The sequence below is a fragment of the Perca fluviatilis genome, chromosome 11, assembly GCF_010015445.1.
Source record: "Perca fluviatilis chromosome 11, GENO_Pfluv_1.0, whole genome shotgun sequence".
NCBI classification, from domain to species: domain Eukaryota; kingdom Metazoa; phylum Chordata; class Actinopteri; order Perciformes; family Percidae; genus Perca; species Perca fluviatilis.
In genome coordinates, this window is record NC_053122.1 from 23661111 (window position 1) to 23675022 (window position 13912).

Genomic DNA, 13912 nt, shown 5'->3' on the forward strand with positions numbered 1-13912 from the left:
TTCCTAAATAAAATAAAAATACAAAATAAAAAGCATTATATTGTAGGTTTAATAGCCATTTGGCTTACTTAATATTATTGATAAAGGTTAAAGAGGAGGACAAGATGCTATAAAAACCATGTATAGTAATCTGAAAGTAAAAAGCTATATGCTGGTACAGTTTCTTCCATGTCCCTCCCTGATAGTTGACTTTTATTTACAGACAATGAGCTGCTGTATCGTACAAGGGAAGGAGATGTTGTCAAACTTAAAGTTGACACAAAGGAGAGAACTGTTATTGTGCTGAACCAGTTGTTTGTGAGTATCATCTTACTCCATCCTCTGTTTACTTGAAGAGCAGTCAGTATTCTCTCTACTGCTGCTGTAGTGAGTGTTACTTACTGTGAATGTGCTTTGAACCCATCCAGGACAGATCCAGAGCCGCCCGGTACCAAGTGTCTCCAGACATGCAACATGTGTTGTTCGCCTTTGAAGTGAAACCGGTGAGAAACCCTCAGAGTGGTTCACACCATCCCATTTCTTCCAGAAGCTGTCCTTCTTTAACTGTGAGGCCGTTTGTCTCTGCAGATCTACCAACACTCCTATGTGGCCAAGTACATTATTTACAGCCTTGTGACACAGTAAGACCCACTTCTGTTGTGTCTTCCTTTTATTGTCTGTCGCCTTTTGGTCCTTTTTCTGTCTGTCTTCCTTTCATAGATCTGTGACTGGACACTAATCTGCCCCGAGCTTGACCTCATGTTGGCAGTCCACTGCATCAGCCTTATTTACCTGCTTTCACTACCTTTGTGGGAATGCATTTAAGTTCCATTTAGTTTTGTGCGCCGTGTTCAGCCTGGCCTGTTTTTAGCCTTTCATCCATCTATGTCTGCTTATTTCCCCACTCTGTATTTGTAGTGAGCCAAGCAAAGTCAGCTTGTTCTAAAAAAAGGATGTGGATGATTGATGAAGCCTACAGTGAGGGAACAAGCCAAAAACAAAAACATGACTTCCTTGCTCTGACTCTGCATTTGTATTGAGATACACACTGTGCAATTGGCATGTAGTGTTCATACAGACAAATACTGTATTGGTTTTTTAATGTGTTGTCTCCACAGGGAAACTTGGCCTCTGAATCCCCCTGAAGTGCATGACGCTGTCCTGCAGTTTGCTGGATGGGGACCCCGAGGCCAGCAGCTGGTAAGGAGACCGGACCCTTGAGATTACACTTTGTGAATACTGGCCCCTTGATGGAAATCTGTCAGAATTGGCCTGGCATCGAAGAGGAGGCACAGTAGTGATGCATGGTTTATCACAGTAGTAGTATCAGTCAAATGTTGTGGCAACAAGAGGTTTATGTGCATTGTAATAACCACTTTTAGGATTTTCAGGGTGAACTCTCCTTGCTTTGGCCTCCATAAATGTCTATGTGAAGCCAAATCATTTTTACTTTCACAACTTCATGACAACACATGAGCTGGTGAGAGGCACAGTGGCAGATGGCATCTAGGTAGCACAACCCGGGGCTTGGACAGTCTGGGGTTGCTGTGTGTGTGTGTGTGTGTGTGTGTGTGTGTGTGTGTGTGTGTGTGTGTGTGTGTGTGTGTGTGTGTGTGTGTGTGTGTGTGTGTGTGTGTCCGTCTGTCTGTCCGTCCACATTTGGGGACAGATTTAGTTAAATGCACCAGTTGATTGGAGATAGTTTGTGCAATTGGGCAAACAAAATTAGTGTCTTCATTTTGGAATTCATTGCAGTTCTATTTGGCATTTCCATTAATTTTTCATGGCCTCTATGACACAAGGAGTAAGTTTTAAAAAGAATCTTTGAAAAGCTTAATGAGAGCTGAAATAGTTAAAGAATAAAGCCTGAACTCCTTGGATTCAACACATCTCCAAAAAGTGACGCATTTTTGTTTATTTTCAAACTTTCATCCCTGGCTGCGTTCACAAGCTGCACAGGAAAATTTGTTAAAAGATAATATTTCAACAGTAGCAGTAGAGTGGTACATTTTTCTGTAAATTCAATTAAACATAATTGAAAGTGTTTAATGACTGGTGAATTTGTGATTGTTTTGACCAAGGAGAGTACTGTATGTTCACATGACTTGTGATTCAGAGATGAAAAAAAGCCAAGTTTTCCAATTTATTATAAGTGAACCTGTTTCACTTTTGTGTTTATAACCTTTTAGATGCAAATAAACTCCTAACTGCATCAGAAAACATGAATAACTGATTTGTTGTCTAGTGTACATGTATCAAAGGACATGTCAGTCAATTTTGGAGTGCGAGATGGCATCTGTTGCTTTAGCAAATGCCCATTGCCCATTCGCAAGCAAAGGAGTAAGTTTAGAGTCAGAATATCTGAAAGGCAGTGGGTTGGGGTCGATGGGTGGGTCAACAAAATTTGACTTTATTACTATTATTGACTGAGATCAAAAAACTGTTTTATTTCATGCAGCTTTACTGCATGAAATAAAACAGTTTTTTGATCTCTCTGAGTAAAAGAAAATGCATAGCTTATTATATGTGTTGGCTAAACGTTACAGTGTCCTGCTGTTTCAGCAAATTACTTAGCCTTTTTTTTAAATTAAATCATGTATTTGTGACACGTTTCTAAAGATTTACATCTTCTGTAGAAACCAATGGGTGCCTTAGATCTTTATCAGATAAAGTAAAGAGAAACAACTAAAACATTGTTACTTTTGGTCTTTTCATGTGATTTGTTGACAGTAAAAAAATATGAGAATGACAGACTTATCCTTTGATGAGCTTAAAAGTTCCATTGACCCAAGCACCTGCTAATCTTTTATTTTATTCTCTTTCCTACTGCAAGACTCTGACTTTAAATTTATTTCTGTTTGAATTGCGGTGATTAGAGAACAGACCCCATGTTTCATCAGCTATTACTTCAAAGCTCTCTCTTACTCCATAATTGCTCGTTTCATTTGCTTTAAATCACAGATACATTGCTGTTAGAAAATATTAAGATTTCAAGTGTGCGATGAGACTTTGCCTGCTGAGGGTTAAAAATAAGATTAATTTGCATATGGTAATAGTGTACCTGATTGTTTCTTTCGCAATCCTGTTACTGTAGCTCTGGGTTTGATTAAATGAACAGCCGAGGTCATGCGAAAAAAATGAAATGAGCTTTCGTCTTTTGTCTCTGACCTGGCGAAGTTGGACATGTTTCCTTTTTATGCACTATTTCTGAATATAATGATTTTCTAAGTTTATCAGAATTGGAGTGATTTTTAATCAAGTGCTTCGTCAGCACATAAAGATGTGTTTGTGGCAGTATGGCTGTGTGCAGTGATGCATCAGATGTAGTGAGAGGAGCAGGGAGATGGATCCTGCTATACTTCCCTCATTAAGCCGCAAGCAATTACTCTACCGTGACAGAGCAATCAGCAAGGCTGGGTCGTCACACAGACACACACACACACACACACACACACACAAACACACACAAAAAACAGGTTGTATTGACACAAAAGAGAAGGGGGAAGAAGTAAGTGATGGATTTTTCTAGCCATTTGCTTATTCTCTTTGTTTTTTCCTCTAAATACCTTGAAAATTAAAAAGTCATTGAATGAGAGATTATAAGATGAGAAATTGACACATGCTTTTCAGAAACAATTAAGGATAATGTATGACTACATGTTATAATGGGTTCCGTGCTGACAATGAGAGACTTTATGTTTCTCTTTTAATTACAGTATTTGGTGTTAATATTGTGAAGTTGAATCAAGGTTTTGAGGTTGAGTTTTGAGGCAGCTTTGGCCAAGATATAATTCATAATAATGAGAATATTGAGAATTACTGTATGTCCTGTGGCGGTTTTGCAACTTTTGCCAACCACCGGCTTCCTTTGCTTTTCACAGCCCTGCATTGATCAGTTTTCCTCAAATGTTGATCCCACAGTATAAATCTTTGATTTTCTCAACAGCAGCAACAGATCAGAGCAAAAGGAGCCATGTCTTTTTCTTTTTTGACTCTTGTGCTGGCGATTTGAAGCTTAGATTTAACTGAAGAGGTTTCAGCTGACAGCCCAGTCACACCAACACGGCCTGTGCTTCAGATATCAATCAATCCCACATTCATCTCCCTTATACTGGCACCAGACGAAGAAGCGAAAACACTGAAGTGGATAGACAGAGGGTTTTAAGTGTCACACACTCATCTGCCCGCGGTGTGTCTTAATTCCTTCAGGCGATGCCATCGTTGCTGCTTAAATCAACAGTCTAGCAGTTTAGCTCAGCCATCGCCCACCCTCAGGAGACAGCATAATGTCTCAATAAACACGGGGAAAAAAAGATGTGTGTATGTGCCTGTGGGGCCTCAGACAGCTCCAGCTCCTTGATTAGCAACAGAATTTCATACTGCTTTGGAGAGGAATCTAGCTCAAACTGTAATTAGGCAAATATCCGTTAATAAAGTGCTTAAGGCAGGTGTTGTCTGACAGTGTATTAGCTTGTAAGTGTCATTGAGTGAGTGTTTCTATCTGGATTAAGATAAAGTGGTTTTAGCATAAAGGCTCGTGCTGTGGATAGAAAAATAGATGTGAGACGCAGAGGCAGAGAAAAAGTAGTACCAGCTTTGCACCACAGGATGTAGGTTCAAGCCTAGCATTACAGTAATACACCACAGACTGTATGTAATACACATAAAAATTCTAGGCTACATACAGTGATACAGTAGATCAGAACAGATACAAATGATGGTTCTGCTTTTCTCTGTCCAGATCTTCATATTTGAAAACAACATTTACTACAGATCAACAGTAGATAACCGAGCAATCCGCCTGGTTTCCACTGGTAAAGAGGGAGTCGTCTTCAATGGCCTTGCTGACTGGCTGTATGAGGGTAAGACAACTGCAAACACAGTTTCAGCAAAACACAACAAAGCCCAGGATGATATTACGTCCCCTTATTTGGACTTCCTCCAAAGTTCAAAGACAGAGTAGGGATTTCTGTTACTTTCAGAATTGACAGAATTTAAGCATGTCTAAAAATACATTACATGGCCAAAAGTATGTGGACACCTTGTATGTGATTGCAGTGTATGATATGAATATATCATTACAAAAATCATGGCCATTAACATGCTATTATCTTAACCTTTCACTCTCCTTGGAAGACTTTCCTCAAGATTGTGGAACCTGATATGTATTTGCTAATATTTAGTCACAAGAGCATTAGTGAGGTCAGACGCTGATGTTGGGTGATGAGACCTGGTCGCCGTTACTGGTGTTGGATGGGGTTGAGGTCGGGGTTCTGTGCATGCCATTCAAGTTCTTCCACACCAAACTCTGAAAACCATATCTTTGCAGGCTGCGCTTTGCTTAAAGGCATTGTTACATTGAAAAGTAAAAGCCTTTCCAAAACTGTTGTCTAAAATATCATAGTTTGTAGTTTGTGTTACTACACTAGTATATTATCACCTCTTAAGTTGATATAGCAAATGTGTTAGCATTACCATTCATTTGAAGTCGTGTTTTGTCTACTAATATTCTAAATGCTGCTAAATGCTCCACTATGTTCACCAGCTAGTCGCCATCTTTGTCTGTCTGCTGTTTGGGGAAATATAGAATTGGGTGATAACGGTGGGTTTGTCACTACATGCAACCCCTTTCATATACAAGTAGCCATGTGGTGCATTGTTAAAATGAAGATATTGATTACAGGCTCTTTAATTGGATCTACAGAGACCAAACCATGAACAACTAGCTAAATTAGAAGCGCATTTTGATCCAATGTTGTGACACCTGCCCCCCACCCAGAGGCGTGTTTGTGTGCATACTTCCATTTGAAAGAGCACAGCTGGATACGTTTCATTGCCCCTCCTTCTCTAGACTTCCCATAGCTTGTCTTTGTGTTCAGGCAGTTTTAATTAATTCATGTCTGCAGCGCTGCAGTTTCACTCAGCAGATGTTTAAAAGCCAGCATACTTTAATATGAGGCATTTTCTGATTACTGCATAATTGAGACAGACATTGCAATTACATACAACTTGAATATGGCTTTGTTTACAGATGCGCTGCCATGTTGGAGACAAGGTTTCCTACTGTGCATTCATTGATAATAAAATTTATAGGTTTAAGTGAAGACTTCTGTTTCTGGCATGGTTATAATTATTTATTTTGAATTTATTCAGAGAGTGGATTTGGATAATGATTGCAGTGTAATTGTATAATTTAATTGCAAAAGGCCAGTTACTATAAGATAAATTCTATTATAGTGCATGAATTGCTTCAGGGTCAGCTCTAAACGGTTTTTCGTTAATGGGATTATTTCTTTGTTGTGGCCACAGAACACGACATGAAAGAAGTAATCAATTTTCATTACTAAAGAAAGATTTGTCCAGTTACATTTTGACTGATTTGTCAGCAGATAACAGACTGTCTCACAAAAGCAGAGATTACGTAGCTTCGTCTTTTACAACACAGTGTGTACTGTATTATTCAGGTGAGATAGGTGTGGAAAAAGTTGTCTGAATGTGGTCCAAGGTGAGGCTGCCTTGTTTCTCTCTGGTATTTAGTGTTCTCCAGTCCTCAGCCTTGAGTGAGAGATACAAAACCTTTTTGTGAGCTGCAAATGCTCCTATCACAGAAAGGCTGAAAAGAATCCCATTTATTGCCCTCTAAGCCTCTAAAACTCAAACTTTAAAGGGGTAATAGAATGCAAAACTGAGTTTACCTTGTCATAGTTGAATTAAAATTAAAAATTAAAATTTACATAAACCACTAGTCTGAGGCCAGCTGGTCTTCTGAATCTAGGTCACGCAGAGCTCAGAAATTTTATACATTGTTCGTCTGCTATTTCATTACTAAATTCACTTCTGAGACTTTTTTATGCGAGAAATCAACTACACACAAATCAACAGCTCACAGTGGGGTCAGTGAAGGTGGACAGGCTGACCGGCAAGGCAGCAACCCTGGCAGGCACCGGCCGGCTGTCACGTCAGACTGTGGAGCTTCTGAAGTCTGACACAGTTGGACCAAATTTGCAATTAGCTATAATTTTTTGTAAAACGGCCCATAGTAATGAAATAGCAGACGAACAATGTATAAAATGTCTGTACCGTGTGTGACGTGGTGTGCATGGAGCGGCACGGAGGGGAGGGGCTGTGTGTGTGAGTGTGAGTGTGTGTGTGTGTGTGTGTGTGTGTGTGTGTTTGTGTGTGCTTCAACCAAGCAATCAGTGCACAGCTCATCTAAATATTCATGAGCATACCATATAAGTGAGAAAACCTCTCTTTTTCATTCAGGGCTTTTTCACAGGGTTGCATTAGGGCCCATAAAACAGCACCCGGGCCATTTTCAGCCCAACCTATGTTACATGCCCTATTAGGAGACCTTAAGGAACAGTATGAAATACCCTATATAATCATTCTATCACCCCTTTAAACATTAAATTTCCACTTTTAAACTCTTACACATGAAAGTGCCATATATATGGAGCCAGTGGTGGCCTAAAGGTTATAGAAGCGGGCTTGTGACCGGGAGGTTGTCGGTTCAATCCCCAGACCGACAGGATAAAATCTGGATGGGGAAAGTGAAAGAACAGCGCTTTGTCCCTCCCTCATTACCACCACTGAGGTGCCCTTGAGCAAGGCCCTTAACCTCCAACCGCTCCAGTGGAGTTGCTCAGTGGCCAGCAGATCAGACTGTGGTTATACTAGGTTTATACTTTATAGGTTATACTGGGCAGCTTCCAGGTATGAATGTGGAACTGTGTGAATGTGACAGGTCGTTGTTGCAAATGAGAAGTTGTTCTCAATTGACTTACCTGGATAAATAAAGGTTAAATAAAAAAAAAGTATATATATAGAATCTGCTTGTTGCAGTATATCATGCAGATATTGTTGAAATACTCAAAGATAATGTGCCACTTCTATTGTCCACTATTACATCAAATTTTCTGAAACATTGGGATCCTAACTCAAATTTGAAATACAGTCCTGTGGGGTTTGAACAATGCCAAAAAATAATTTTCTGTGAGGCTTTGATGTTGTTTAGAGTTAATAATTATACCTTGGTTGTCATACTAACGCATCAACAAACATGTAAGCTCTAACTTTGATCAAGAAATTAAAGATACCCAGTAAGTAAGTCATGGGATTGAAGTTAGGACAACTTTTAATGTTTTCCTGTAGAGCAGTGGGTTTGGGAGATGAAAGAAATAGATTTTTTACAAGAATATTACAGGAGTTAACATTTACATGTATACTTATTTCTGTGGGTTTCAGTCTGTGCATTTGCCCTTTCCAAAGCTGATGGAGGTTTAGACAGCTGTGTGTTTGTCTCTGACAGCAGTTATTGTCATGCACAGAAGACTGTATCACATCGACCTCTCAGCTGATCCACAGCACTCAACACTGATAGTGTGGGAGGACAAAAAACACAAATCCATCCCATGTCTTTGTGGCACCGTTACAGGAAATATTCTTTTTTTTTGTCTTGTTTGAATTGCAGATACAGTATGTATGCTATAGTTGATGTTAAATGCCAGGAATCTTATTTAATGCTCCGACCTTCATTAAATAATGAATAAAATATATGTTGTGCTCCTCCTGGGTTATAGAAGAAATTGTGTTGACCAATGTTCTGTGGGCACAGGCCTTGAACGTCCTTAGAGTCGGCCTTAGAGAGTGAGAACTCAATTCAAATGTTGAGAATTCAACACTGAAGTGTTGTGTCCTCAATCTGCCCGTTACAACAGACTTCCTGTGCATTCCCGATGTGAAAAAAATATATTATTATAGCGTGTTGAAATCAACAAGAAAATTACAAAGTCCTTGTTCTCAAAAGGTTGAGCTGGTCATTTTTACCAAGAAAGGCTGTTGTTTAGATCTCCACATATAGGTACAGTAGAATGTGTACTGTAAGTGCTTTTGATAGAGCTCTTCTGCCCCCTGCTGGATGGAAATCACTCATCAGGAAACTGCTAAATAAAGGAAACTAATCAGGAAAGCTCAAGTATTTAAACTGTCAACATGTAGGAGTAATTGGTTTGTTTTCCCTCAGCATAGAGAATGGGCCATAAATCACACATGCTACAAGTATTAAACTAGTGTCTGTTCAAATGGTGACATACTGGAAATGTCTTTATCAGTGTCAGAATATAATAATTACATAAACACCAGCTAACAGAAAAGCTGCAGATAGAGCATTGCAAACCTTTTATGTGAAGCATTTAGGGATGTGATGTTGTTTCCAAAGTTAATCTGGTCTTTGGAAAACATCAGGTTCATTTGTTCCACATCTTCAAAACTTGTATTCTGGTCTTCGGTTTCATGCATGCTTCACAATGTTATCTAGTTAGTGTAGATTGTTGGTTTACACATAAACAAATATTACAGATTAATATACACATAATCAATAAAAGATTTGAAGGAGAGATGAAAAAAAATCTGGACACTCTCCAATGCATACTCCAATTAAAATAGAAAGAAACTAAGAATCTGTTTGTTTTGTGTTTACAGAGGAGATCCTGCAGACTCACATAGCCCACTGGTGGTCTCCAGACGGGCTGCGTCTGGCCTACATGACCATCAATGACACGCTGGTGCCAAAGATGGAAGTTCCCTTCTTCACAGGAACGCCGTACCCCGCCACCTTGGAGTATCACTACCCAAAGGCAAGTCTGCAGCCACAATCTCACACCGATCATCTTAACTTGCTCTACTTTGTTTTTAGATTCTCATTTTGTTGTTTCTTGTGTCACCTTCCTTTTCTTTCTTATACATATTTTATTAGCATTGTTGGAGGGAGCCTGAGGCCTAAGATTTTAATTGCTAACGACAGCTATCCTATAATTGCTGTGCACATGATAAATAAAAACCTTGAACATTTATTAAAATGGCTATAATCAATTTCCGCTGCATGATGAACATTTTTTTTATAATATATTTTTCATCCAGATAGTTAGAAGAGTCTTTGAGATTTTTGGGAATTATTCAGAACAATGACAAGTGTGTTTAAACAACCAACTGGGTTTTTCAAACATTGCTGTTTTTTTATATTTTAGAGAAAACAATGGTTTCCTTTTTGACCCATATATGTATGATATCGTACGAAAAGTTATGCACACTAAAACGTAGGATATACGAAAACTAGGAGACCTCCGACTGGTCGGCTACAGAGCTCCGTGGTACAGAGCGGCAGTTGCAAGTTTAAGCCTCTACAGAGCTTCATGCCGCCGACTACAGTCCTCCGCATTGAGCTTCGTCAGGCAAGCAGTAGTTGGTGGTTCAGTTACCCGAGAATGTGACTGTGAGCCAGGTACAGAGCACCGCAAGCTGCCGGTCGTGGTGCTCCGTCAGGTCAGCAGTAGTTGGTGGTTCACCAGTTACACCAGAATAGTTGACTGTGCGCTGGGTACAGAGCACAGTGAGCAGCTAGTTGTGGTGCTCTGTCAGCTCCGTGGTTGGTGGTCTAGTTACCCCAGAATAGGTGTGCGCTGGGTACAGAGCACCGTGAGCTGCCGGTCGTGGTGCTCCGTCAGGTCAGCGGTAGTTGGTGGTCTAGTTACACCAGAATAGCTAGGTGACTGTGCGCTAGGTATAGAGCACCACGAGCTGCCGGTCATAGTGCTCCGTCAGGTCAGCGGTAGTTGGTGGTCTAGTTACCCCAGAATAGCTAGGTGACTGTGCGCTAGGTATAGAGCACCACGAGCTGCCGGTCATAGTGCTCCGTCAGATCAGCGGTAGTTGGTGGTCTAGTTACCCCAGAATCGGTGACTGTGCGCTGGGTATCTAGCTCCCGAGCTGCCATTCGTGTGATGATATTAAGGGTCTGGCATTGAGTCATGAAAATGGCCCAACTCGAGGTGCAGCACCAAGTATGCATTTGAAAATCTCACTGCAATTGGATAACACTACGACCAATCACAACAATACACGGGGTGACGTATCCAGAGCCCGATACGCTTAGCTACCAGCGGAGCTAACTGGTAGATTAAACTGTCGTCATCTGTTTGGCTCGCCTCTGGCACGCCTATATCAGATATACCGATGTGATTGGTGGAGCTCGGATACAAGGGCATAGTTAATGAGCATCATTACTCAATGCCAGAGTGACTTGCTGAGCAAATTCAAATTGTGCTCTCGCGAGAACTCTGGATTTCCAGGGTAATTAAAACACACATTTCCTGGGTGAAAATCTTTTTTCCCTGGGAAGCAAACTTCACTGCCTGGCTTGTAAATCCTGTATGTTAACGCCCACCCATCCTGCCCGACCACTTTCCTATGCGCCCAGCCGCGTTCTTATACAGCAGCAGTCAATGTGGTGCACAAAGCAACAAAAAAAACATGTTAATCATATGAATTATAGTGCTTAACTTTCAGAACAGGCTGGGCTATACAATTAACTACAAGAGAGGCAAGGAATGGAGGTTACTAAATGTCTAAAAAGGCAAACAACCTAAAAGGTGCCCCAAAGTGCCCAAAAAAAACACCATGTTGATGTTGTTATGCATAGAGGACTTTGATAGATACAATGTGTTTAACTATGAGGACAACAGAACACAACAAAAGACAATTCCTTATTGTCTGCAACTGAAATCCAGTCTGACCTATCTAGTGTCCTCTTGGACTTTGCAGGCTGGGGAGGAAAACCCTGTAGTGCACCTGTCAGTGGTGAGCCTCAACGGTCCCCTGCACACTGTTGTGATGAAGAAACCTGATGACCCCCGAATAGGGTGAGTGACAGCCCAACGGTGCCTTATTATTGTGTATGAACTAGGAACAAGCATAAAAAATTGCCAAGAGTAATTGCCACCTACTACTAAGGTAGTCGAGACAGAGGTCATCAGTGGTGGTGATGTAATCTCACTTTCTGTTTTTCCAGGAGGGAATATTATATCACTATGGTAAAATGGGCTACCAGCACCAAACTGGCTGTCAACTGGCTAAACAGAGGCCAGAACAACTCTATCCTGACACTATGTGAGGCTACAACTGGAGTCTGCATTAAGGTGAAATAGTCTGCAAATGTTCTTTGACAAAGTGTGATCTTTGCTGTCAGTGTGTATTTTGTGTTCAGGATAAATTCATAGATTCAGAAAAAAAACATTTAAAGTCCTATTCCTTTTGTTTCAGAAACATGAGGATGAGAGTGAGAGCTGGTTGCACAGACAGGTATGTGATGAAAACACTGATTCCCTGTTGTTGTGTAGTAGTTAGTAAAAAACACAGACAGTGTTTGTTTCCTGTGTCGGAGCTTGAACGAGTAAATAACAGGTTGTGCTGCCTACGACCCAAATCACAGCTGTGATGATATTAAGTACAACAGCACTCCCTCTCATGTGACATTGCTTAAATACAAAAGCCCTGCAGGTACATTTTCTTTTCTCTCCTTTCTGCAGAATGAAGCACCGCTCTTTTCCCATGACGCACACAAGTTCTTCTTCACCAGAGCAATCCCTCAGGGTGGGAGAGGAAAGTTTTTCCACATTTCTATGTCCACCTCTCTGGTAAAAATAAATGCAGAATTATCCTTATGATATTTGTGTTGAAGGTTTGGTACAGTGTGCTTAACGTCCCTTTACTTTATTCTAGCCTAACACGAGCACAGACATACTTCAGTCTCTGACCTCTGGAGACTGGGACGTCACCAGCATCTTGGCCTACAATAATAAAAGGAACCTCATGTAAGACATGTTGATGTTTTTTTAAAGGTCCTATGACATGCTGCTTTTTGGATGCTTTTATATAGACCTTAGTGGTCCCCTAATACTGTATCTGAAGTCTCTTTCCCCAAATTCATTCTTGGTGCAGAATTATAGCCACTAGAGCCAGTCCCACAATGAGCTTTACTTAGGATGTGCCATTTCTGTGTCTGTAGCTTTAAATGCTATTGAGGAGGAGAGAGGGGGGGGGGGGGCAAAGTGGTGGGTGGGGGTGTGGCCTTGACCAACTGCAATGCTTCGCTTGTTTTTAAGCCATGATGTCTCTTTCTCATGGGTGGGCCAAATTCTCTGGGCGGGCAAAGCAGAGAAAGGGGAGGTAACCTTGCTCCTTATGACCTCATAAGGAGCAGATCGGCCCATCTGAGCTTTCATTTTCTCAAAGGCAGAGCAGGATACCCAGGGCTCGGTTTACACCTATCGCCATTTCTAGCCACTGGGGGACCATAGGCAGGCTGGGGGAACGCATATTAATGTTATGTTAATGTTAAAAACCTCATAAAGTGAATGTTTCATGCCGTGGGACCTTTAACAGCCAGTGCTGCAAAATCATGGCTGTTCTGTTACTTGATGGTAATGTTTGGATGTTTTCCAGATACTTTCTAAGCACAGAGGACGACCCCAAACGACGGCACTTGTACAGGTTGGATTTTCCCAGTTATACTTGTACTATACTTATACTATATACTTATACTGCAAGTGCTATTTAAGGTATACAATGATGCTCACTCAGTGCCATCCCACAGTGCTGACACCATCCCTCCGTTCAACCGCTGCTGCCTGTCTTGTGAGTTCAAGTGTGGCTATGTGGAAGTTTCATTCAGCCCCAACATGCAGTACTTCTTACTCAACTGTAAAGGTGAGCGTCCTGAACCTTGAATCTCTTGTCAAAGCTGTTTTTAGAACCGCGGACTGAGAGAGCTTTACATCCTAGCACTCCTGAGAATGAAAGTCGTCTGGGGGAGGCAGAAAGCCACATTCAGTAGAAAGCATAAATGAATTAGTGTTACATGTCAGGTTGAGAGCTTATATCGAACTGGACATTAGCAGATAACCTCAAACCTCTGCTGGATCCCTCTAATTAACCACAGAAATAAATGTATTGTCTGACTGCAGGCCAAGAGTAATGTGAGCACTACTGAGCTGCTGGCATCTTCTTTTTTACTATTTGTCATATGAAAATACAGTGTGTGGTTGTTTGCTAGATATTCATTGTGTTCCTTAGAGACACTCTGCCATTGTTTTTT

The 13912-nt window shown here is 40.9% G+C and overlaps 1 protein-coding gene across 7 annotated transcripts in view; it reads left to right on the forward strand.

Annotated features, from left to right (window-relative positions):
* The window catches only part of LOC120567964 (dipeptidyl aminopeptidase-like protein 6), an 89017-nt gene that overhangs the window by 68379 nt on the left and 6726 nt on the right, over positions 1-13912 (forward strand). For all 7 annotated transcript variants that reach the window (XM_039815089.1, XM_039815088.1, XM_039815092.1 and 4 more), the window contains 13 exons: positions 203-297; positions 408-482; positions 568-620; positions 1098-1179; positions 4721-4841; positions 9463-9617; positions 11581-11678; positions 11828-11954; positions 12079-12117; positions 12345-12452; positions 12538-12629; positions 13261-13308; positions 13412-13524. In XM_039815089.1, the coding sequence (XP_039671023.1) occupies positions 203-297; positions 408-482; positions 568-620; positions 1098-1179; positions 4721-4841; positions 9463-9617; positions 11581-11678; positions 11828-11954; positions 12079-12117; positions 12345-12452; positions 12538-12629; positions 13261-13308; positions 13412-13524 (1206 nt within the window). The remainder of the gene's footprint in view (positions 1-202; positions 298-407; positions 483-567; positions 621-1097; positions 1180-4720; positions 4842-9462; positions 9618-11580; positions 11679-11827; positions 11955-12078; positions 12118-12344; positions 12453-12537; positions 12630-13260; positions 13309-13411; positions 13525-13912) is intronic.